This window comes from Oryx dammah, unplaced genomic scaffold (assembly GCF_014754425.2).
Source record: "Oryx dammah isolate SB20612 unplaced genomic scaffold, SCBI_Odam_1.1 HiC_scaffold_29, whole genome shotgun sequence".
In the NCBI taxonomy this organism is placed as follows: Eukaryota; Metazoa; Chordata; class Mammalia; order Artiodactyla; family Bovidae; genus Oryx; species Oryx dammah.
In genome coordinates this window covers 92,739,590-92,765,843 of record NW_024070213.1, presented here as the reverse complement: position 1 = coordinate 92,765,843, position 26,254 = coordinate 92,739,590, and the positions used below count along the sequence as shown (strand labels likewise).

At 45.5% G+C, this 26,254-nt stretch overlaps 1 protein-coding gene across 6 annotated transcripts in view; it reads right to left on the bottom strand.

Moving 5' to 3' along the window:
- Nucleotides 1-1,358: 1,358 nt before the first annotated feature.
- Nucleotides 1,359-26,254, bottom strand: part of TMCC3 (transmembrane and coiled-coil domain family 3) — a 170,145-nt gene continuing 145,249 nt past the window's right edge. For 3 of the 6 annotated variants that reach the window (XM_040234400.1, XM_040234397.1, XM_040234402.1), the window contains exons 2-4: nucleotides 10,766-11,682; nucleotides 8,119-8,254; nucleotides 1,359-2,601 (exon numbers count right to left, since the gene is read on the bottom strand). In XM_040234400.1, coding sequence (XP_040090334.1) covers nucleotides 2,299-2,601; nucleotides 8,119-8,254; nucleotides 10,766-11,667 — 1,341 coding nt within the window. In that variant the 5' untranslated portion in view covers nucleotides 11,668-11,682 and the 3' untranslated portion in view covers nucleotides 1,359-2,298. Of the gene's footprint in view, nucleotides 2,602-8,118; nucleotides 8,255-10,765; nucleotides 11,683-13,011; nucleotides 14,010-14,981; nucleotides 16,005-26,254 lie in introns of those variants that run through there. The other 3 variants (XM_040234398.1, XM_040234401.1, XM_040234399.1) reach the window with 3 other exon arrangements.

Sequence of the window (26,254 nt, the reverse complement as noted above, 5' to 3'; positions counted from 1 at the left end):
AGTAGCATCCACACCCACCCCACCCCCTGGCTTGTCCAAAGTGGCCTCAGAAAGGTTCACAGAAATCAAGAGGATCCATCCAGGAGGCAGCTTGATTCAAGAGCGTAAGTTACATCCAGCCCTTACCCACATGGAGACTGAGGCCCGAGGACAACAGGGAATGCTGCCCATGAAAACAGAACCAGACTCCTTCTCTGGATCCAGAAGCTGTCTCCATCTCCTGGACCGGATGGATAGAGACCAGGGGAGAGTCTTGCAGTGAAAGGGGACAGAGCCATGAGAAGAGGTAGGACTGTAACTCCCTCTTCCCTGAATGCAAGATACTTGAAGCCAAAGATTTCATGAAACAATGTTTATTGTAAATAACTCAAGTCTGGAATTAGATGGTAGCCACAGTTGCTTACATGTGAATGGACTAAAACCACTGAATTATAAACTTAAAAAAAAATAAAAGCAAGCAAACTTGAGCTGTATACGTCTCACCCACACTGGACTCGTACCAGATGCTCGACGGTTCCGTTCTCTCAAACCGTGGCCTATGTCACACTTTTGAAGATTTTCCTAAGAGCGTGCGTGCATGCAAAGTCACTTCAGTTGTGTCCGATTCTTTGCAACCCTATGGACTGTAGTCCGCCAGGCTCCTCTGTCCATGGGATTCTCCGGGAGAGAATACTGGGGTGGGCTGCCACGCCCTCCTCCAGGGGATCTTCCCGACCCAGGGATCAAACCTGCATCGCCTGCACCTCCTGCACTGCCGGCATTCTTTCCTGCTGAGCCACCAGGGAAGCCCTATTTGCAAGAATATTGCACTTAAAATTTAAATCCGGGTCAGTTGATGTTTTCTGGAAGATAACATACACTAACACTCTCCTTTTTGTCTTCAGATAACAAAACAGCTGGTGGGAGGAGGGGATGAACCAGTTTCCATCAACATCTTCTAGAGCTTCTTTTTTGTGACAGAAAAAACAGATTTAAAAGACAGTATCATCTGGGCTGAAGAGAGTAAATGACATCCCCCAAATTGGCCAAAGATGTTGACTTCTGCATGCTCTCACCTCAGCAGAAGTGTGACCGCTCCATCTACTCCCTTAGAACTTATCCTAAGAGACAGAGGGCAACCTTGGCTCAGACACTGAATCTAATTTATTTTATTCTTGCAGGTCTTTCGAGGTCTGCCAAGGACCCTCTCAATCTTCACGCAGGTCGGCTGCACCCACTGGTCTAAATGCCACCCCCTTAAATCACATATTTTATTTTCTTCCCTTTTTCCAGTGTTCCCACTTCAGGGCACTTTAGCTTTAGAAACTATGATCCTGCTATCCTTTCTTGAAGAGAGAGAGAAAGAAAAAAAAAACTCGAAACGTGAGCAGCCTTTTTTATTTACTGAGTACACTTTGCCAGCCCTCACAGACTGAATAAAATGAATCACAGAAAACAAAACACATCCTGAGAGGGGCTGATCACAGTGAAAATTTGCTGGAACACAGATACAGTGCTTTTCGGACCTCAATTAAAGACACAGTTTGAAGAGGGACTGGGGAGCATCTATATGCCTGGAAGGTGGTGTGTTCGACAGTCGGTGAAGGTGGAATCAGGACTATGGCTCCCTGGGTGTAAGAAGGCAAGACCCATTCATAAATCCTCACGTCTCACCATTTAAGAGCAATGGAATGCCTAGGTTGACTTTTGATGGACTAACAGGTGAACTGCAAGATTTCCATGTGACAGTCACACACAGTTGCCCACGGTGGACACTGGGCACACGGGGGACTGACGGTCAGCAGCGGACAGTGGGACAGATTACACGGGATCTACTGTGCTTTCACAGGCCCCACAGGCTCACAGGGTCACCATCTGAGCGTCTTCCCCTCCCCAAGTCCTGCCACATCTTCACTGCTTACAGGACTCGAGGGGAAATGTAACCCTAGCAACGGTGAAGCTCAATATCGAGAGACTTAAAAGAGACTGAAAATCTCTCTTCTTCTGGGTCACTGATTACACCACGTGCTTGGCAACCAGAGGCTGACCGTGCTGAGCCGGGCAGGTGGGCAGGAGACCAAGACTGATTAAGGCAGTGAGCAAGGTGGGGAGAGCCTGGAAACAGATTCACAGAACCACGCACAGGGACCCAGCTGGCGAGTGCCACCGAGTGACGAGAACTGTAGTTGTTTATAACGCACAGCCCCGGTCTTTGTATTTGTCCATCGGCACAAATGTGCATTTTAAAGTTTGGTAGTATGCACAGAGTTTTCTTTAAAATAAAAACTTGAAAGGATGTGAGGACAGGAACCAAAGACTTCATCTTGGTATTATTATCCTTTCTATGGCACACAGAATGTGGTCCCAGTTTTTACAAAATATCGCAAAGAGAGTCACAGCAAAGAAGGTGCCGAGGATGTGGAGGCGGCTTCTCATCATGGGTGAGATGAACTTGGCAATGGTGGACACGCACACCAAGATGACGGTCACGAGGGCGAGGACGACATTGATGCATTTGCCCAGTAGGACTCTGGCGTTCACCGTGTCCGTCTGCAGGGCTTGCTGCTCCTGCTGGTGGAGCTCCAGCTTCGAGATGCGGGTCTGGCAGGACTCCAGGGCTTCCTGTGGGCGAGAGGGAGAGCCAGGATCAAACGCTGTCGGGGCAACATGGGAGCGTGAGCCAGGACCTGCACAGGGCCGCCCCGCTCGGGACGCTGCCGCTGGGGCAGCTTCACACCGACGCTGACCAGGACCTGCACAGGGCCGCCCCACTCGGGACGCTGCTGCTGGGGCAGCTTCACACCGACGCTGATCGTGACAATGGTGGTGATGACAGACAGAGGTGTCAGACAAGAAACCTAGGGCTCGCCTTATCCTGCTATTCATGGATAGAATGAACATGTATCTACAAACGTGAAATACCATGAATAAGGAATTTACAGGCAGGTATTTTGGTTTTTGGCTGCACTGCACAGCATGTGGGATCTTAGTTCCCCGACCAGGGATCGAACCCATGTCCTACACAGGAGGCACAGGGTCTTAACCACTGGATCCCCAGGGAAGTCCCACAGTTAGGTATTTTGACTCTGCCTCTGTTTAGAATAAAGTGCATAAAATACTGGCATCTGGTAGAACCCTCAGGGACAAACCACGGGAGGGGGTGGGGTCCCGTTTTGCGACAGGGGACTACCTCCAGCAATGGAGGAAGTGGCATCTCCAACTGCTGGTCCTCACGCCACTGCTCAGAGTCTGTGCATCCGCTACAGAGCAGTGGAGGACAGCGGGAGAGACAGGGCCGTGGACGCAGGGCTCTCATGGCTGCTCTCTGAGCACCGCGTCCCCAGGGCCCTGCCTGAGGCCACGCCCTCTGCCTAGATCTCAGCCCGCCAAGCTTTCATTGCTTGTACTCCAAGTACATCTCCAGCCCAGCTGTCTCTTCTGAGACTGAGCTGTGTGTCTACATGAGCCCCTGACAGTTCCATCATTGCTGCTGTTTAGTCACTAAGTCGTGTCTGACTCTTTTGTGACCCCACAGGCGGTAACTCACCAGGCTCCTCTGTGCATGGGATTTCCTGGGCAGGAATACTGGAGTGGGGTGCAGTTTCCTTCTCCAGGGGATCTTCCCAACCCAGGGACTGAACCCACGTCTCTTGCATCTCCTGCACTGGCAGGCAGGTTCCTCACCACCGAGCCACCAGGGAGGCCCTGACATCTCCGTCAGAGCTTCTCAGAAGCACCTCAGATGCAATGTGGCCAGTTCTGTATACATGTCCTCACCATCCTCACTCCTGCCATCAACCCTGTTTCCCCTCCAGTTCCTTTTCTCAGAAAACAGCACTTTGTGAGCCACATTCTCATATGAGAAGCATGAGGGGCATTCCCTGATCCAGCCCCACCCACACAACGTCTGGTATTTATCTTAACTGGTCCATTCCGCTCCCCTCCCACAGTAACCCCTCACCTAAACCACCAGGGTCTCTGCCTGCAATAACTTTACACTCGTTTCTCTGCACATCCTCTCCATCCTCAACCTCATGAATCCACTTTCCACACAGCAGCCCAGGTGATCTCTGAAAGATGTGTATCTGATATGGCTCTTTCTTGTAGAACTTTTTAAATCTTTAACGTGGCCCAGGCCCAGCCACTCCTGCCAAGCTTACCAGATAAGCCCGCTTCCTCCCCGCCTTCACTGTGTTCTGGCCATACTGGCTTTATAAAGTGCTGAAAAGGACTATGTTCAGGGCCTTTGCACATGCGCTGTGCTCTGCCTAAAAGGTCTGCCTCCCCACACACCACCCCGCTCCATCTTTCGGATCCCATGTCGATGGTCACATCCTGAGGGAAGCCTTCCTGGACCCACCAGACTGTCAAGCCCTTCTCCACACACCCACCCCCTCCTCGACAACCAGGGGACCAGACCTGCTCTGCACTGTGCATACCTCCAGCAGCAGGCACAAGCTGGCTGCATGCTCCAGAGACCAAATGCCAGTAAGGGGACACGAAGCTTGAAAAGGGGAAGAAACATACACCTCCCAGGAGAAAAAGACCTAGGTGGAGATAGTACCATGACCCAGTCTGGTTCACCAGCCTATTTTCTAACTCATTTCCCAATATATGTTTGCTCAATTAAAATCCAGTCATGTTTTCAGATTTTAAACAAGCATAATGGCGCCAACATTGATTTACTTTCCTCTTTGTGAACATACGCTATGGGCCAAGGGTTCTCTGTTACTATAGTAACTCTCATCATACAGGCTACCAACAAAGAAGGTAAAACTTCTTCAGATCCTCACAGTCTAAACAATGCTGACTTTCTATAGCAACAGGCAAATCACGTATTCTATTAAAATGCTTAGTTCCACAGACAGCATCCTCTGTTTTAGGCATGGCATGGAACTAGTGATGGAACGGGACAAAAGATCACCATTTTCGGTAAATGCATTCACCTGTGACTGGGGAGATGATTTACATATGCAGAATAGATTGATTCTAGAAACTGCCTTAGAACTTCTGTCAAATTTTTAACCAAAAAAAAAGTCAAGAAAATTAAGCAGTCAACTGTAAGGAATTTTGGTCAAAGCATCCACTAAGAAATTAAATAGTGGGCCAAAGTAAGTACTACATTTACTGTGGATAAGGACAAAGGACAGGATTATCTTTAAACTTTTCATTTCAAATTCAGGGTTAAAAAAAACTCATTTGCTCTTTAAAACAGCAAGAAAAGCTTTGTATCCTAACAGGCAACAATTACCCTCATCTATACTACTCCATCACCTTGTATAACCCTGCCTATAAGCACAAAAGAAACAAGGAAGAGGAAGCTGAGCAGGCCCAGTCATCAAAGCCCCAAGAAATATAGCTACTCATACATACTAAATAGAAAACTGACCAGCAGCTGTTTTTTGTCTGACAATGTGTCAGGTAAAGATTTCAGTATTTTATCTACCTTATCCCATTTAATCCTTCTGACATACTTTCGAGGTAGAGCTCGTTAATATTTCCATTTTACAGATGAGGAAGCTGAGGCACAGCACTGACTTGTGCAGGGTCACACAGGAAGCGACAGGGGCAAGATTCTAACAAGAAAGGCCCTCCAGTCACTCGCACGGACATCCCCTTTGCACTTCTGGGCTACAGGGAAAACTAGAAAACGGTAAAAGGAAATCTTCTGAATTTTTAAGCTCTCTCTGAAGTTCACCCCCGCCCTTATCTTACCCCTTTCATCTCTAAAGTATATTTCTTTAAAAAAAAGAGTAACAATATAAACCCAAACAATCCCCTAAATAAGCAAACCATATATAATATTTAGATATAAGCCAGTGGAATCCCAGATGTATGCTAAACAGCATGCTCTAATGAAACAGACTGTGCTGTTTGCCTGGCAACATGTCACACTTAAACAGGTTCACATCTTTCACACCAGTCAGCAGTAAAGTTCAGTCTCCAAGCCCAGAGCAGAAATCCGCTTGGTGTCTTCTGCACCAAGGTCCTCAGAGGCAAACCAGGCTGATGCTTTCTTTGGCTCCCAGCATCGTCCAAGCAGACAACTGGCATTAGCACAGGCTCAGCCCTTGACAGGAAGGAACAAAACATGGACAGCTGAAACTCGGGACAGCTGATACTCACACACTGTGGGAGAAATCTGTGTTTCAGCCCCCTGTGAAGTGGGGTTGGAGAACATAACCACGCCTACAAAGAATATTTGTAAAACTGAAGCTGAGCATGACTTGGATAGTACTCTGTTTTCTTTTCTTAAAAAAGGCGACCTATGGGAATGTAAATCACTGCAGCCACTATGGAAAACAGCATAGAGGTTCCTCAAAAAATTACAAATAGAACTACCATTTGAGCCACAAATCCCACTTCTGTGTACATACCGGAAGGACATGACATTACCATCTAGAAGAGAAATTCACACCCTCACATTTATTATAGCATTACTGACAATAGCCAATCCATGGCAACAACTCAAGTGTCCACTGATGGATCAGTAAAGAAAATGACCCATACACACACAGGCATACTATGCAGCCACGAGAAAGAAGAGAGCAACGCCCTTTGCAACATGGAAGGACCTAAAAGGTATCAATGCTAAGTGAAACGAGTCAGACAGCAAACACTGTAGAATCTAACAGGGGAAGGGAAGCAAAATGGGTGAAGAGGGTCCAAAGCACAAACTTCCAGTTATAAGATGAATAAACCCTGGGGAATGCAATGTACAGCTTGGTCACTATAGTTAACAACGCTGTATTGTGTATTTGAAAGTTGCTCAGAGTAGACCTTAAAAGTTCTCATCACAAGAGAACAAATTTGTAACTATGTGAGGTGATGAATGTTAATTTACTGTAGTGATATTTTTGCAATATGTACACATATGAATCATTATGTTGTATACTTTAATACAGTTGTATGAAAATTATATCTGAATGAAAGCTGGGGGTGGAGGGGAAGGAGGCTTTCTGGAACCCCCAAAAAGGAGCTCAAGAAGCCTAGGGCTGCTTCACTACAGCGTTGTCGTTCACTTGCTCAGCTGTGTCTGACTCTCTTGTGATCCTATGGACTGTAGCCCATCAGGCTCCTCTGTCCATGGGATTTCCCAGGCAACAATACTGGAGTGGGTTGCCATTTCTTCCTCCAGGGGCCTTCCTGAGCCAGGGATCGAACCCAGGTCTCTTGTGTTGCAGGCGGATTCTTTACCATCTGAGCCACCAGGGAGGCCCCATGACAGCATTAGTATCACAATCTCACTAGAACACACCTTTGTTTACACTGATCCACTTTCCCCCATCCACCGGGATCCCATCCACGCCTTCAAAACCCACCTTCTCCAGGACTTTAATTCAGATTCATTACTCAAGGACTACTTGTAAGACCTTGAACAAGGTCTCTGGGCCTTGGTCTCTACATCTGAGAAATGGGGAGAGTAATAGGAGCTATCACAGACAAAAACAAATGGGCATACAGACATCTCAAGTGCTTTGACAGTGCCTGCCACAGAGTATATACTCAAGTGCTTGAAATTCCCACAAATATGAAAGCTATTATTTTACAGATAAGCAAAGAAACTTAAAGCTTGCTCAGGACCAGGTAGCTGGTAAACAGCTGGGACTGAAATCCAGGGTCTGATCACTTTGTGGCCCCCTGCCCCACAAGTCCATAGCTTGCTGGGCACCACATGCCTGAATTTCTGAGGCTTTCAGAGCCTACAGTCATGTAACTTGGCCCTCGCTTGTGTTGTCTTGAGCCCACTGCCAGCTGTGTTCCTTTTGATTTCTTACCTAAGCAAGAATGTTGGAGGCAAGGTTCGTCTCATGTTTTAGAATTTGTAAAAATGTGGTGATGGTGGGGAAAGTAGAGTATAGGTGATAGGCTTGGGGATAGGTAAAAAGTAATTGGTAACTAATTTAGGCAGAAAGCAAACAGACTATAGCTTAAAGTCTGTATCAGGAGCTACTGGGGTCAACAGGGTAAAGATTAAATGTTCGCCCCTCATGCCAGAAATTCTTACAGGCTTGCGTGTAATGTATCGGTTGGTTAAATGAATGAACGGCGGGGAAGAGCCCGCAAGAGCTTGGTTTGTTAAATGAGTGAACAGCGGGGAAGAGCCCGCATGAGCTCTGGTGGTGGGGGGGAAGGTACCTGGATGTCCCGCGAGCGTTCTTGGGCTTGGTAGGCCACCTTCTCCTCGATGCTGGCTAGCTCCTGCTTCAGGTTGGCCGTCTCGTGCTGATGCAGGTCCGTGAGGTCATGGAGCTGGTCCTCCAGTCGCTCGTACCTTTGTAAAGAGATGAATCGATTCTGAGCACGATGTTTCAAAAGTGTACAGACAGCACTTAGAGAATGACATCCTTTGTGCCTGCTGTCGCCACTGCCCTGTGGCTTGGGCTCATCCAGGCAGACTGAGCTTCCAAGAGGACATCTGGCTGTAGGGGACATGCTTTTGGATAACGCTGAACTCTAGCTCCAGAAAGGACTGGTCTCTGAAGTCTTAACTCTGCCCTCACTACTGAGGGTTCATGCAAACCAAATTGGGTTTTTCTACCCACACCACACCAGCACCCTGCTGGCTGTGGGGACAACAGGGCAGACCCCATCGGCTCCTCGTTTGGGCTGGTCAGGAGGCGGGGCTGGCAAGAAGCCTGCTCAAGACGAGGACCCACTGGCACGCTGGTGCCTCTCCCTCTTCTGACCCCTCAGTGCCCGGTGGCTCACCGCCATAGCTCTCCTGCACCAGAGAGGCTATAAAGAAAGGACCAGTTTCTATGCGGGAGCCGATTCCACTGATTTCCCAGTGTACACGGGGATGGTGAATACAGGTCTTAGTTCTTAAGTGCCAATAAAAAAAATTCAGCTTGTTACAAATTCAAGATGGCTTAACAGGTGGCAGTTTGAAAAGTTCAAATCTAAAGAAGCACAAAGATTCTTATTCCCAATGCCCAGTCCCCTCAGAGAAGGGGAATTTTGTCTTATATCTGAAAACTTATATAATATTTATTTTGAAACAGGAAGCACTATTCGGGGAAAATGCATTAGCCTGGATGACTTTTTGAGTAATGCCAGTTTTAGACACTTCATATAGGTCACTTGAAAAAATCATTTAAAAAAACACTTTAACACAGATTTAATGATCATTCTCAGGTAGGACCTTGTAGCTGCTCAGTGTTGGGTGTTTGTAAGCAAGCCTTTTAAAGACCTCTTAACAGATGAATGGATAAAGAAGACGTGGCACACGCTGACAATGGAATGCTACTCAACCCTGAAAAAAGAGCGACATGCTGCCATTCACTGCAACACGGATGGACCTAGAGATTATCACACTCAGTGAAATAAGTCAGACAGAGACAAACAGCCTGTGAGATCGCTTATCTGCAGAATCTTTAAAAGAAAGATACAAATGAACTTATTGAAAAACCAGAAACAGACTCAGAGACTTAGAAAACAAACTGATGATTGTCAAAGGGAAAGGGGAAGGGAGGGATAACTTAGAAGTCTGATACTAACATGGACACACTGCTATATATAAAATGGGTAATAAGGACCTACTGTATGGCACAGGGAACTCTACGCAATACTCTGTAAAAGCCTAAATGGGGAAAGAAGCTGGAAAAGAACAGACATATGTATATGTACAACAATCACTTTGCTGTACACCTGAAACTCACACATCATAAATCAGCTATTCTCCAACATAAAATAAAGATCAAAAACAAGGATCTCCTAAGGCAAGCAATATAGTGAGAGACTAAATCAGGAGGATCACAAACATAACAATATAACAACATGAGAACCAGAACTGTTTGAATGGATATTTGTGACTTAAAATTGGGACCCAAACGGAGCTGCATCCCAAACTACCTGAATGGAATTAAAGTCAATATTATTTAGTAAACCTGGGACTCAAAAATAGTTCTTATGTGACAAAGAATCTAAAGCCAAAGATGTACACAGTTTTTTAAAAAAAATTGTTTCATAAAATATAATAGCTGAAAAAGCCACATCTCTAAATTAACACTCATATAAATTTGTGTATCAGATATAAAACAACATGTAAACTAAATTTAAAATTTAAATCTTATAATATGTAACAGGCATTCACTGTTTCATCTATATTTTTAGACGTTAACCTTCACTTGACAAAAAAACCTGATGCGGGGATATTTTTCCTGGGAAAATGGTGGAAACTCACTTCATATTTGGGCATGTACACTTTTTAAGCTAGAGGCGCCAAAAAGCCAGCCATATATAACACTTGAATTTAAAAATCAGCTAATATAAATCCACAAGATTTGAATTTCTAAGATTCCGTTTCAAAGGTTTTCATTTAGGGTGAAAGGTTTATTAATAAGCAAAATGTAATCTCACAAAAAAATACATTATATAAAGACTTTGAGATTTATGTACCAAATAAAAGTTACCTTGCTGGACCATGAATTTGTTGTTTTACTTGACAGTTATTACGGGGGGAAACCAAATACAGATCTTGAAATTAGTATACCGAGATCTTGTAACAACTGTCTACTGAGTCAGGAGCTTCAATATGCATGTGACTCACTGACTATATGGTGATATTTTAACAGACCCACACGCATAACGTCTTTCTCTAAGCTGTTGGGCTTCAAGTCGCAAATTACAATATTTAGAATTGCAAAGTACGGAAGGAACTCTTGGTTCCTAAATGCCTTTTGACTCACATTCACATTAAAAACAAAAATATAACCATTAGCATATCACTTTCAATCTCTCCAATCTTAAAAATTCGAGCTCCTAAGAGCAGAGCCTGAAATACCTGTATCTCTCCTCTTGCAATGTCTGAGAGATGAAGCCGTACTCCCTCTTGAACTGCACCTTGAGGGCCTCGATGTCCTCAGCCAGCTGCGCCTGGGCGTCCTTGATCTCCCGGAGCTCCTCCAGGACGGCCGTGAGTTTGCTCTGGCTGTCCAGCGCGCCCGAGCCCCCAGCCGCGAACGACTGGTTCCCATTGCTGTCGGCGGAGCCGGACGTGCCGCTCGAGCACTCGTCGTCACTGCCGTATTTGGGCTTGTTCACGATGGTGGCGCTGCCCCCGTAGCCCCTGGCGCTGGCCTCGGGCCGGAACTCCTCCAAGGAGTTCTTCAGGTGGGCAATGTTGTCAGCGCTGCCAAACTTATTCCGGATCAAGTTGGCGAACTCTCTGGACTTGTTGAAGACAAACACGGGCGGGGTGAGGGACACCCCGGGCATGCCCGACTTGCTGCTCTCCAGGCTGTGGGGGGCAGTGCGGGACTTGGCCTGGGCATCCTTCAGAGAGGGCGGGATATCCTTCAGCTGGTCCTTGGCAGTGTCCTTGGCGCTCCGGAGGGCCCCGTTCTGCTCAAGCTCCCGGAGCTTCCGGTGGTACTGATCTAACTTCTTCTGCAGCTGGGCGATGGAGTGAGCCGACTTCTGGTTCTTCTTCTCGAACACCTGCTTGATGCGGCCAGCCTGCTGCTTGTCCGCGCTGCTGACCAGCTTCAGATACTCTGCCACGTTCCCATCACGGGACGTTTGCTCGATTTTTATCTGCTCTGTGACCTTGAGGATTTTCTGTCTCAGGCTGTCCGCATTGAGTTTGACCTTGTGGAAGTCCAGGATGCCATCTGGTACATCGAAGTTGAGGTTGGTGTCTGACCCGCCTCTGCGGATGTTCAGGGGCAGGCTTAGGGTATTCATGTCATGACGTTCTACCTGGAGGAGACAGTGGGTAGGGGGGCGGGAAGCACTATTAGACTGGAAGTCCAACAGAGGGTCACTGTGACCGACCCTGTACACACACAACAGACAGACTTTATGCCCCAGATTTTCAAACTGCAAGTATTCGCCAGGTAAAAACTCCCTTCTATCCTCTCAAGTTGATGAAGGACAGTGAAGGACAACCCAACTCCTTCCTGCACTGATATCCAATGTTCTGTCTGATTAGATGGTAAGTATTTGTTGCCAGGGTAAAAAATCCATCATGCGATGATGTTATCAGTCCTCATGGTTTCCCAAAGTGCCCAGGTAAGTGGAATGCCTGCTGTGCCCCATTCACAGTGAACTTCACTTCACCATTGTGGGAAATGCACTCAATTCAGAACTCAATTATTTAACAGAAGGACAGAAAAATAAAAATAAAAAAGAAAGCAAAGTTCCAGTAGGTACATTCGTCAACACAAGAATCATTTTCTTAATGGAACCCTGAAACAGATGTGATAGAATAATATGGTACAAGATTAACTGAGTAATACAACAGCAATACTTAGATGTGGAAACAACCCAAACCACAACCAAAGTGATTATAAACAACAACAGTGACAATACTAAGACTATGTGAAACAGCTTTCTCACTCCAGGGCCACCAGGACAAAAGAACTGCATCACTGAGCACCCTGCCCAGGGAAGGCGACTAGATTCTGCTCTAAAAGGGACAGGCAAATGGGATGCGCATGGCAGGCACTGGATGATCACAGGGTTGGTCTTGTCTGGGCCTCACCATCACACCAGGCAAAGAACTTGTTACATCCATATAACGTGTAGAAACGGAGACTTAAAGAGCCAGGATTTGAATCCAACACACCCTACCTCTGGTCCTCTTCACACGTCAGGACACTCTTGTCCCCAGAGGACTAAACAGAGGTCTTGATAGCATCTGAACACAATCTCTGAACAAAAATTCTTAGGCTCTAAACTGAAGTATGTTACTTGTATAGCTGACAATCTTTTAATTAGAAGAATGATTTGGGAGTCTTGGGAGATGGGATGGGAATCAAGACAATGTTCAGCTCATGTTAGCTTTTTTTTCGTTTAAACGGGAGAAGAGGCTGACACAGCTGAAAACTGCTTTAACAATAACAGACCTCATACTGACAAGTGACCCAGGCTCAAATGTGGACCGTTTCCAATACTTAGCATCAACACTTTGCCATATGCAAAACCCTACCCAGTGCTTTCTCCATGGAGGGAGCCCAGTAGCCCAGGGGGACACAATCCTAGGTCAGTGGGTCACCTTCACAACTTAAAAAAAGTTTCTTAACTTACTTCTTGGCCCCCTCTCTCCACACACGACTTGGCTGTAAGAGATCCTGGTTGCTTTCTTTGGCAGATGAGCATCACAAAGGAAAGGCTAGAAGGAATTAAATGCCAGATCACTATAAGACTATAAAAAAGGATAAAGGAATTGTGACTTCACCTGGTCAAGGGGGAAGGATGGGTGTAGGAACTAAAGAAGGTACATAATGATCACCTTCAAGCCCTGAAGAGATGACCACAGGAAGTTCAAGGAAGCCAAGCACCTATGGTTCACCCCATGGATCCAAACAGGAATAGGCTCAAATTACAGAAACAAAGGATGCACTAAGCTGAGGAAATGTTTACTTTGGGCAGACAGAGTTAATAACAGTATAACTGCGAGGTTAGAAATTCAGTCTCACTTAAGATAGCCCATCTGATCATGCTGCTCTACTTCTGAGAAAATCTCTTTGGCTCTCTCATGCCTCTCAATGCATTTAATACAACCTGGCCACAGTTAAGGGCCCAGCTTATCCGTCAGGCCTCCACCATGCACCTGATGAATGCTGATCATCTTAAGTGAACCATATAAACCAAAGTTCCCAGAATGGGTATGCATTTTCTATAGATTTCCTCATACGCACGGTATTTTCAATGGCAGCTACATGCCCACTTCTGTTTATCAAAATTCAGTATATTCTTTATAATCCATTTCAAATGCCACTTTTTTCCTCTGAAGCTTTTCCTAGTCCTGTCAGAAAGCTGCCTGTCCTCCCTGTGACCCTCCATAGTGCTCTTGCTTCACTTTACTCCACCTCTGAGCACTCACCCACTCCTCCAGGGGAAAGGTGGTGTCGCAACTGCCCCCAGCTCTAGAGCGAGCTCTGTCTGTGCTTCACAAGAGGCTGTCAATTACATGTTTGCTGAACTAAAGTGACCTCATTCTTTATTCTGGAAGAATCTACACTGAAGTCATTTAAGACAGGAGTACCCAACCTCCAGGATCTAATGCCCGATGATCTGAGGTAGAGCTGATATAATAATAATACAATTAAAGTGCACAATAAATGTAAGAAATGTAATGGGTTTGAATCATCCTGAAACCATCCCCCACCCCCACCCCAGGCCTGGAAAATGTCCTCCTCCATAAATCCGGTCCCTAGTGCCAAAAAGGATGGGGACCCCTGATTTAAGATATATTTGAAGGGACTTCCCTGGTGGTCCAGTGGCTAAGAACCCACTTTGCAATGCAAGGGACGCAGGTTCAATCCCCGGTCAGGGAAATAAGACCTCACATACCAGGGGGTAACCAAGCCCCTGGGCTACAACCACTGAGCTTGTGTACCCCAACAAACACCCAGTGCAGCCAATAAATAAGTAAATAAAACTATAAGATACATTTGAAGAGAAAAGAAAAATGGCCTTAGAAGTTCTGTCCAGACAGACCAACAATTTCAGGTAAAGATGTTTTCTTAATACCTAGGTAGTAATTTCTACATCATTTCAACCTGCTTCAACTGATCAGATTTTTCTAAGTATCAACGTGCAACATGAAGCACAAATAAAAACAAGGACTTCTAAACTTTAAGCTTAATTTACACACAGAAAAGAGTGTATTTGAAAAGAATAAAACTTGAATTTTCACAAACTCTAAACCTAGTGTAACCAGGACTCAGTTTTTAAAAAAAAACAAAACACACACACACACACGCACGCACGCGCGCTCCCCGGTGCCCCCGTCAGTCACAACGACATCATCCCCCCCTCTAGAGGTAACCACGAGCCTCGCTTCTAACAGCACACATTCGTTCTGGTCAATATATCATGTGGTCCGCTTGTTGTTTTTGCTCCACATCGTGGTAGTCATAAGAAGGAAGGCTCCTGTCACTCAGATAAAAGCAGATTAAGTTTTTTTCTTTAAAGAAAACAAAACCCTCCTTGACAGTCCCTGTTAAGAAGTCCACCACACCTTGGAGGATACAGGGGCTCTTAATCCTTACCTTACCAAACACAGCAAGAAGTCATCACCTGTTCCTCTTCCTGTAATTCTCAGCCCCACAGCAGCTGCCTATCCAGCCCTGGTGTCTCAGAGCACCGGCCCGATTCCCTCACAAATGCTGGCCCCGGCCGGCCGCGTACACAGGAATGTTTGCACTCAGATGGCTGGCTGACTTCTGGCTCACTTTAAAGTTACAACAATGCCTGGCACGTCCTCAAGAGTTCAGGTGGAGGATAGCAACCCTGTCTAAAGCTCAATCAATGACTCTTTCTGCTGGCTCGCCAATCTTAGAAACTTCTGTATGAGGGTGGAGAGCTGAAACTTGTGCTGGGCTGCAGGCCTCAGCCTTTTATAGCCCAGGCTCTGTGAGATAATTAAGAGTCAGCAAACCCATACAATCCCTGACAAGCTGGGGCTGCAGGTACCGGCTGGAAGAAAGCTGAGTGAGTCCTCCAGCCACCATATCAGACTTGGCAGTGAGGTCATGGTACAAACGCAGCTGTTTCGGGGCTGGGTTCCAGGGAGGAGGATTAAGGTCCACAGCTCGCCCAGAGCCAATGAGCTTGGGGACCAGGTGGGTCAGGGCACATGCGCTCCGATGCTGGCACGGGCACTCACCAGCTGTGTGTTCTCGGCTATATCTAATCACCTGTGTGGTCTTTGATTTCCTGATCTATAGAATGAGGAGACAGAACCAGACAACTCAGAGCTAACACCGCAAAACTCCCTGACGTGTACTCCAAGCTATCTTGACTGTGAGAGGGCAACATGGGATAGTCAAAACCCTGGACTTGAAAGACAGACTGCTTTGATTCCCACCTTGGCACCGTTCTTGTGAGCTGTGTGGCCCTGGAAAAATGACTTAGCCTCTCTGTGCTTCAGCTTCCTCTTCTGTAAAATGGAGACAGTGATTCTTTGAAGAGTTGTGAGGAATAAATGAGCTAATTCGCATGAAGCACTTAAAAGACTTCCCGGCACAGAAATCAACCACTTTGGTTTCAATAAGATGTACTATTGTTTATGATCCCTATGTTATTTACAAACGTACCTATGTAAAACTAAAAGGAAAACAAGCTCCAAAGTGCTAACAGTGGTTTTCTTTGTCCTGTGGGGTTATGAGGAGTCATTCTTTTTATGATGCTTTTGTATTTTCCAATCTTTAAAAAATAAGGAACCTGAATTACCATTTTGGTAGAAAAGACGCTGGTTTTAAAAATGACTGCTAAGCTTCAGTTCTCTTGGAGTGATCTGTCTATTATTACCTTACATGAAAGCAGTCTGCCAGCATTCTAGTGAAAAGCCATTCCTCATAATGTTTTCCTTCCGGCAGCAGTAACATTTCCACTGTCTCCTCAGTGTTCTGGAACAAAGGCTAACGAAAAGCCTTAAGCCCTGGACACACGTCAAAACCTGACACCGAATCATCTCTGCTCCAACCCAAGCCTCCAGCACAATTACCCCTGGGAGCTCACCTTCCTCACTGGGATGCCAGGCACATCTCAGTCATTACCAGTGCTGCTCAAACACATTGTTCAGGCTTCAAAAGAGGGCTGTCCCCCAGGACATCTCATGTGTACCCCCTAAAGCTCAGAGAGACATGAACAAAGAGAGCGGCATAGCCAAGCAGAGGCACATGATCCAAACCAAGAGGACTGGAAGGCAGAGTGTGGGCTCCCGTGGATGCAGACCGGCCTGGACTTGAGGCAAGAGAGCCTGAGGCTCTGGTGTCACAGAGGGGCTAAAAGCTGCAGGGGCAGAGAGGTCAGAGCCAGGGCAACAGGTAACAACCAGCACCTTAGTCCCAAGGCCAAATACGATGAACCTCTACTCACAGAAAAGCTGCCTGAGCTCGGCCATACTAGGAAAGGGCCAGGTCCTGCAAACAGGTGGCCACTGCCCGGGCCTGGAGTATTTCAGAGCACACACAAGGGTGGTTTTACAGACACAACCATAAGGGAGCTGCAGGGCAGGATCCAAAGGTTTTCAGGGTCTCCGTGCCGAGGTGTCCAGGGCAACACAGCTGACATTTTGTGCTATTCCTCATTTCAGCCGGAATCTAACTTCCAGTGTAGCATTGGGGCTGTTCCTCTGGTGTGCTAGTCAGAATGTGCTAGGCTTTGCTGGCGTAACAACCAACATCAAAATTCTAAGGGCTTAAGAAAAAGGGAAAGGTCTCTCTCTCATGCATGCTAACAAGCCTGCTGCAAGTCGGCTGAGGGACCCGGGCTGTGGAGGAGCCCCTGCATCAGGAATGCTGCTGGAGGCCAAGGCGGGGCAGGGTACTCGGTGAATCGTGCCCTGGCTCCTGAAGCCTTCCCCAGAAGTCTCCCGGGCTTCCTGAATTCAATGCACTGGCCCTACCTAACTTCAATCCTGCCACATGCCCAGGAGGAAAAATACCACGCTAGTGACACATGCCATATCTTATTGGCTAAAAACGCTGAGACCGGTTCTACTGTTATTACCATTTTACAAATGAGAAACCTGGATGCTGAGAAGTAAACTGCCTAGTAAACAGCAGAACAAGGACTGAAATCCAGGCCGTCTGTCTCCAGAGCCTGTTTCCCTGACAATCATGATTGAGTGCTCTTATTACAAATCAGGCATTATGCTAAATTTGCTTATATATTCATATATTCTTCACAAATATATGAATAGAATAATATACAAACACATAAATTGTGGTGCTGGAGAAGACTCTTTAGAGTCCTGTGGATTGCAAGGAGATCAAACCAGTCAATTCTAAAGGAAATCAGCCCTAAATATTCATTGAAAGGACTGATGCTGAAGCTCCAGTACTTTGGCCACCTGATGTGAAGAGCAGACTCATTGGAAAAGACCCTGATGCTGCGAGAGACTGAGGACAGGAGAAGGTGGCAACAGAGGATGAGATGGTTGAATGGCATCACCGACTCAGGAGACATGAGTTTGAGCAAATTCCAGGAGATAGCAAAGGACCGGGAAGCCTGGTGTGCTGCAGTCCATGGGGTCGCACAAGAGTTGGACACACTGAGCAACTGAACAACCAACCAACCCAATCACTGGACCCTGGACTCAAACACTTGGTTTTCTTGCCAACTAAGCCAATCTGTATTGGAAAAATAATTTTGAAGGTCAATAAGCATCCTTATCAAGATGTAATTACTACATCCATGGGGAAACCTATACAGAACATTTAAGACCTATATTCGAGAAGGAGGCCACTTTCCCTCCCATAACTATATGCTAGGAATGAAAAATCTGAAAGATGCTCACGTGGTATCCAAAAGGATATGTTATTAGTAAACTGTCTTAGTACAATGTTTGTTCTAATTTGTTCAGACAAAGAACACTTCCTTTCGCAGTTCAAATCTAACAATGGCACATTCTGTTCACGGTGTACAGAACGGGAATTGAGTCACCAGTTTTATCATAAAAGTTTAATTTCTCCCCACCTCTTCCTCTCAGTATCACTGACAAAAGAAAACCTGTAGCATCAAAAGTTCTATTTCTTGATTGGCAGGTAAAGTAAATCTTGAATCAAGGATCATTTGGAACTGGGGCTGAAATACATGTCCTTTTGAGAGCTCAATCTTTTATTCACAGAATCTGCTAATTAACAGTGTAAGGGAGATTAGGCAAAGTGTTCAGAGATCTCAAAAATAAATTCTTCAAATATCTGCAAGCACTTACAAACACTTAATACTGTAATTAGAAATAATTATCTTCTTGTTAAGCCTCTACCAGGCAACAGTGGTAGGTAACCTACTTTGAGTTACATATACTAGAAAAATACTTATTTCTTCAAAAGAGCTTTCAATTAATGCAAACTAATCCCTTACCAAATCAGTCTGATCTGGTAAAGATTTACTGTATACTTTATAATTTATCTAAGAATTAAAGAGGGGGAGGCCGGATTTAAAAAGACTGACTTGAAGAGCAGAAGAGGAAGGCTATGGTGATGAAAACCAATCTACCCAGAGAACCACCCGCGGCTCAAGGACGGTCCCCGAGGGAGCGTAGGCGAGTGGGAGGCAACATGAGGCACAGGTGCTGCTGACAAGAGGAGGGAGTCTCTGGGGACCCCGTGTACCTCGAAAACAGGCAAGCTCAGGAAAGAGAAGTGAGCCCCTCACCTCCTCCAAGAACTCAGCTTTCTCTTAGGAAGAGTCCACAGTTCCTTTTTTTTTTTTTTTAAAGGATTTTTAAACTTTATTTCACTGAGGTTAAGACTTCTCCTAACTAGGTTTCTTTTGTTTTAAAGTATCTTTTTTTCAGAGTAGCACTGACATATATATATGCTACCCTGTGCAAAATGGACAGCTTGGGGGAAGCTGCTGTGTAGCACAGGGCGCTCGGCTGGGCACTCTGTGCAGACCTGGAGGGTGAGACGGGGGCGGGGACAGACACATACACATGGCTGATCACCACGCTGGGCAGCAGAAACCACCACAGTTCCTTCTCGTGGGGAGACGTGGGATGGGGAGCTTTGAAGACGGGGAAACAGGAAGCCCCAGTTTTAATACTAAACACAGAATAAACGTCACTGAGGCTTTTAGTTCCTGTACTCAGAACTAACGGAGGGAAGGGGTGAGTGGGAAGTCCCAGGCGCCAACCTAACAACTTTGGAGGGATTCAGGGATCTGTCCCCAGCATGGTTATTCCCGGTCCGTTCCTGGCAGCATCTGTCAGCAAAACAGATCCAGGAAAGGGACCTTGAGCATTTACCTTTTGAGGGAGAGGGGGGAGGACCATGTTCTGCTGCAGGAGAACCCCCCACCCCCAGGAACTGAGGGAGCAGAGGCAGCTCAGAAGAAGGCAGGTGCCAAGGTCCTGAGCCAGTAAGCAGAGCAGAGCGGTGGCCAGTGGCAGTCTGGGGCAGACAGCCTGGCTCCCGCTAGGCTGGGGACCAGCCTTCTCCGTTTCCTGGAGCCTTTATTCACTGCCTCCTCTCCTCAAAACACAGAGGGTGGGTGTTCTCGGGAGGGCCACGTATTTGAGCAAAGCTCCTGAACGCTAACTATAAAGCCAGCCGTGTCCTGGTGTCTTTCAGCACCTCCAATCTGAACAAGGTGAGAGAGGGAAACGCGTCTCCCTCTCAGACACACAATGATGGATAACAATACCAGGGGCAGTGACCTGCAGCAGAAGTTACTCTCAAGAGGGAAGAATCCTTGGAAATCTCATCTGGCCTAATGCCTGTTTTTAAAAGCAGCAGCCTGAGTACGTAGCCAACTTACTTTTCATTGCAATCTATGCTCTCTTCATTCTAGGGGGCCTACACAAAAGGAAAAGTAATTTGTCTTGGATTGACATGTATCACTGCTATACTTAAAACAGATAACCACTTGACTGGGGATCAGAAGGCTGTGTGACAATAACAGCTCTGCTCTTGAGTTGCTGTGTGACCTCTGTGGAAGCTTCAACTCAGGTACTTTAGTTGTATATCGATATCTGGACCACATGTTCAATGGACCCATCTTACTCTATAATCTTATGAACTCAATTTTTAAAACTTTCAAATAAAGTACTTAAAAAAATAAAATAGATAACCAACAAGGACTTCCTGTATTATACCACAGGGAACTTGCTCAATACTCTGTAATAACCTAAATGGAAAAAGAATCCGCAAAAGAGATACATGTATGTGTATAACTGAATCACTCTGCTTACACCTGAAACTAACATAGTATTGCTAATCAACTATATTCCAACATAAAATATATTTTTTAAAAGAACAGCTGCTTGGATCAACACATAAGGTGGATATAATAGTGAATATGATAGGGGTGTCTATCAGACACCAACCATCAAGTTTCCCTTTTTGCTACTAGGATACTAGGAAGTTTAGAATCAAATTCAGAGTAACTGTTAGACTTGTCAATGAGTCTATTTGCTTTTCCTTTTTTTTTTTTTTGAACTTTTGGATATTATTGCTACTCTACCTATCATATTCTGACTCTTAGTGGAAAGAGGTAGGTGAACTTTAATGATGCTGGGTATGTCATCTTGCCAAGAGATGAACACTAGACTCTCACTCCCATATGTAACTGGGGGAATGTGGTTGAACACTGAGCTCACACGCTGGCACAGTCGCCTCTCTCCCCCTTCCCTAGGGCACCCAGAGAAAACCACAGGAGTGTCACAACCTGGTCCAAGTCCTTTGAAAAGATGCTACATTAAGACTGAGCCAGAAAACACACTCAGGCCCTAAAGCACCTTCCCCAAGGAAACCTAAGCCTTATAACTGAATTATTCCCTGCAGGCCAGGGGTTTAATTTGGTTTTGGTCCTATAACAAATACTGGAGGAGGGGCACAGGTCCTGGATAATCTGTATAGTATATAATTCTTTTTTAAACGAATCAGAACATTACTAGATATCAGACATGGCTTAGAAATAACATACTTAAATTTTGAGGAAGCAAGGGAAAACGAATCTATATTCATTTCTTTCCCTTTGGCAATACAGGAATTACTTCCTTTGAGCAATTTTATTTTTTCTAACATAAACCAGCAGTATTATCACCAAATAGCAATTGGAAATAAAAAGCTGCTTTTGGTTTCACAAAAATTATAAATAACATTACTTAAAAAAAAAACTTTAATGTCCATGAAAAGTGCACTCAATCAACATTTTTCTATTTATGTAGTATGGAAAAACCATCTGACTTTGAAGTCACGTTGGACTTTCAAATGAGACAATCAAAATAAAAACTCTGACTTCCTTGGACTTAATAAAATTACCTTTTTAAAAGATAAAGCAGATCATGTCCTTTTCAAAAAACTCTTCAAGATCCCTAAAATGTGAAATCCTTAGCAAAGACTTTAAAATTCTTGATCAGAGTCCTCTCAGCCTGTACTGCTTGTAGACTCATCCATAACGCGACAGTGAGCACATCCACGCACCAGCACTAAAGTTAGGATGAAGCTTGATACACACTCTCATTTGAATCCCTGCAGTTCCATGACGTAGGAGGCATTGCCCATGCTTTATAGATTCAGAAGTGAGGAGCCATGACATAATTTGTGATTATAGCTAATAAGACACAGAACCAACATGTGTACCAAGGTCTAAAGCCTTTAGTGTTCACTGCACTCGGCCAATAAGCTCCTGAATGCTTCATGCACTTGCCGTGTTAAATACCTGCTGGTTCCTCGCCCTAGCACGACCTCTCATACTTCCATCCCAAGGTGTCTTCTGAGGTCTAATCCAAACACCGTCTCTTTCACACAGCCTCCCCCATGCCAAAGCCCAGGCTCCTTTACACTCTCCCCACAAGTAAGCCCTTCAGGTGCATACTCTCCAGGTCTGGCAAGCGCGTGTTCTGTTCAGATGTTTCAGGAGAAACATCTGTTCTCCTGCTGTCTTAAAGCCTGGAGGAGGAGGGAATGTCTCCTAAGCCACCTGCGTCCTGGCCCACATTCCTTCTTCAACAGGACCTTGTTATCTGCTGGGTGAATCAATGGTTGACAAACAGCCAGCTGGGGCAGCCAGTCATTCAGCATGCTTACATCCTCTCAGCAGCTTGCATCCGAGATCAAGAAGAACCTGTAGCTGAAGTGGTGCTGGACTGTCTTCAAGACAGACTGGACTGTGGACTGTTAATGGCTTTTGATTCATGTAAGAGGTCAAATATTCAAGAGACTAATGTGTCTCATGGCTCTTGACACTCCAAGCAGAATACAGGCGACTGATTATCAATCGATAAGATACTAAGACCCTGTGGTGTTGGAGAAGACTCTTGAGAGTCCCTTGGACTGCAAGGAGATCCCACCGCTCCATTCTAATGGAGATGAGTCCTGGGTGTTCATTGGAAGAACTGATGCTAAAGCTGAAACTCCAATACTTTGGCGACCTCGTGTGGAGTTGACTCATTGGAAAAGACCCTGATGCTGGGAGGGATTGGGGGCAGGAGGAGAAGGGGACGACAGAGGATGAGATGGCTGGATGGCATCACCGACTTGATGGACGGGAGTTGGTGATGGACAGGGAGGCCTGGCGTGCTGAGATTCATGGGGTCGCAAAGAGTCGGACACGACTGAGCGACTGAACTGACTGACTGAAGACCCACAATGTGCAAGAGGTGTACTCTCTTCCTAAGTGACATTTCCCCTGAGGTTACCATCCTAACTGTCACAGAGAACTAGGTGTCTGCTCCTAACATATCCATGTCTCAACTCAATTCATCATTTGTGGTGGCATGTAAGGAAACAGTCTTGTACTGCATTAAATGAAAATCTTCAAAAAATAATTTATTCAATGTGCCAGCAAGATTATCAAGACTATAGCTGATCCCCGAACAATGTGGATTTGAACTGGGCAGGTCCACTTGCACACAGTTTTTCAATCGATAGTCCAGTACCACACAGGTACTGGCTGATCGAATCTGCAGATGCAGGGCAAAGAGGGGCAGAAGTGAGAGGGGAGTACGGGGCTTGAGCACCCAAAGGTTTCAGTATCCAAGGTGGAGGGGGGCGGTCCTGGAACCAATGTCCCAGGGACACCAATGTCGACTGTAGTTCCCTGTCCCTTAGGAAATCACAATTCAATAGAACTGGAACAAAAATAAAAGAGCCCTTCTTTCCTCCAAAGCCTACGAAGGAAATGACTTGATTAAAGGCCAAAACCAGGGCCCAAGAAAGAACAGAACCTTGGCAAAATAGTTCAAATTTATTTTTAAAAGTTCAGTTCAGTTCAGTCACTCAGTTGTGTCCGACTCTTTGCGACCCCATGAATCGCAGCACGCCAGGCCTCCCTGTCCATCACCAACTCCTGGAGTTCACTCAGACTCACATCCAATGAGTCAGGGATGCCATCCAGCCATCTCATCCTCTGTCGTCCCCTTCTCCTCCTGCCCCCAATCCCTCCCAGCATCAGAGTCTTTTCCAATTAGTCAACTCTTCACATGAGGTGGCCAAAGTACTGGAGTTTCAGTTTAGCATCATTCCTTCCAAAGAATACCCAGGACTGATCTCCTTCAGAATGGACTGGTTGGATCTCCTTACAGTCCAAGGGACTCTCAAGAGTCTTCTCCAATACCACAGTTCAAAAGCATCAATTCTTCGGCACTCAGCCTTCTTCACAGTCCAACTCTCACATCCATACATGACCACAGGAAAAACCATAGCCATGCCTTGACTAGACGGACCTTAGTCAGCAAAGTAATGTCTCTGCTTTTCAATATGCTATCTAGGTTGGTCATAACTTTCCTTCCAAGGAGTAAGCGTCTTTTAATTTCATGGCTGCAGTCACCATCTGCAGTGATTTTGGAGCCCCCCCAAAAATAAAGTCTGACACTGTTTCCACTGTTTCCCCATCGATTTCCTATGAAGTGATGGGACCGGATGCCATGATCTTCATTTTCTGAATGTTGAGCTTTAAGCCAACTTTTTCACTCTCCTCTTTCACTTTCATCAAGAGGCTTTTTAGTTCCTCTTCACTTTCTGCCATAAGGGTGGTGTCATCTGCATATCTGAGGTTATTGATATTTCTCCCGGCAATCTTGATTCCAGCTTAAGAACTTATGAAACATCATATACTTTTCTAAATGCCTCACATAGATTATTGTATTTTTCCTTTCAAGAATCTGAGATCAGAACAACTATTTTCCATTTTACAGATGGGAAAAGGAACTGACTTTTCTGAAGTCATAAAGCTAGCATGTAGAAGAGCTATCATTCCAGTTGGCTTCAAGGACTGGGCTCTAATAATATTCCCACCTGCTACTGAGACCTACTGCATATACCAGACTCTTTCCTAGACATGAATGTGTTTCCCATAATCCCTACAAGCCCTAAGATTTTGTTTACTTAAGTCACTATGTTACTGTTAAATGTTACAAAGTATAAAGCATGTATGGTAGAGAAACCAGAAGGGTGAATACTAACAGACGGATTTAGACAGTTCTTGGTGCCACAAGGCAATTACTGGAGATATTCTGAATCCAACATTTAATAAGTAAGACAAAACAGTATGCTTAAATCCCAAGACACCATGGGTAATAAAAAATGTAGGTTGCTCCTGTTTCAACCATTAAAGATGATTCTCAATGCCAGGGAAACATGCCAGCTTGTGCATCAACTCCCTCTCCTGGCTAAAGCTCCAGTGGATACTGCAGTCATTAAAGGCTGCACTACCAAGATGCAGTTAAGAGGGGGCTTCCTTCTCCCACAAACACAGCAGTTCACAAGCACCAGAGTCACATTTCATAGACAACTGTCCTCTAGGAACTTACTGTTTTGTAATCTCAGAGGAAGGAAACTGCAAAGAAATGAATTGTAGATTGTGATTTTTAAGATAAACACTATACCATGACCGTTCTTAGAATCCAAGTCTATATTTGGTTTGTATTTCCAAACAGAGGCAACAGCCTTCCAGGGCCACTTATAACACTTGCAGCAACTAGCCAACTCAGATTCAGGGGAAAGCCCTGATTCCAAAGCTGTGTGTCCTAAACAGAGATTTAACTGTGTCACAGTGGTGGCATAAATTAGTGGTTTAGAAGCAGAGATTCAGAGCAGGACTATGTAGGTTCATATCCCAGCTCTGCCATATTAATTGTGTCCCCTTGGGCAAGTAGTTACTTACTCTATGCCTCAGGCTCCTCATCTGTAAAGGGGGAACAGGTATCGACTTCACAGGCTGACTGCAAGGATTAAATGAATTAATGTTTATAAACTGCTTGGAACAGGACCTTGTACAGAATAACTGCTGTCTAAGTGTAAGCTATTGTTTAAATTATTAAACACAACGTACCCCCAACGGGTACTCCCCTAGGTCAGGAAGATCCCCTGGAAGAGGCAATGGCAACCCATTCCAGAATACCTGCTGAGAAATCCCAAGCACAGAGGAGCCTGGCAGGCTACAGTCTGTGGGGTTGCAAAGAGCTGGACACGATGGAGCACACATGCACACCCAACCTGTGGGAACTTCAGAAAAGTCCAGAACCAAGAGCAAAGATGCTGCTGTTGCCATGACTAGGCTCTTCCAGCAGAAGCGGATCACTGCCCCCACCCCATGGAATCTGCTTGTGTCTGCATCTAGCTGCACACGGAGAACAGAAACAACAGGCAGGGTGTCAAACTCACACCAGGAGGTGCCTTAAGGATCGAGTGTCAATGAGCCTGAATAGTAAAGCTAAGACTTCTTTAAAAATGCCAGCATCACTCATTATTAGAGAAATGTAAATCAAAACTACAATGAGGTATCACCTTACACCAGTCAGAATGGCCATCACTAAAAAAAATCTATGAACAATAAATGCTGGAGAGGGGGTGGAGAAAAGGGGCCCCTC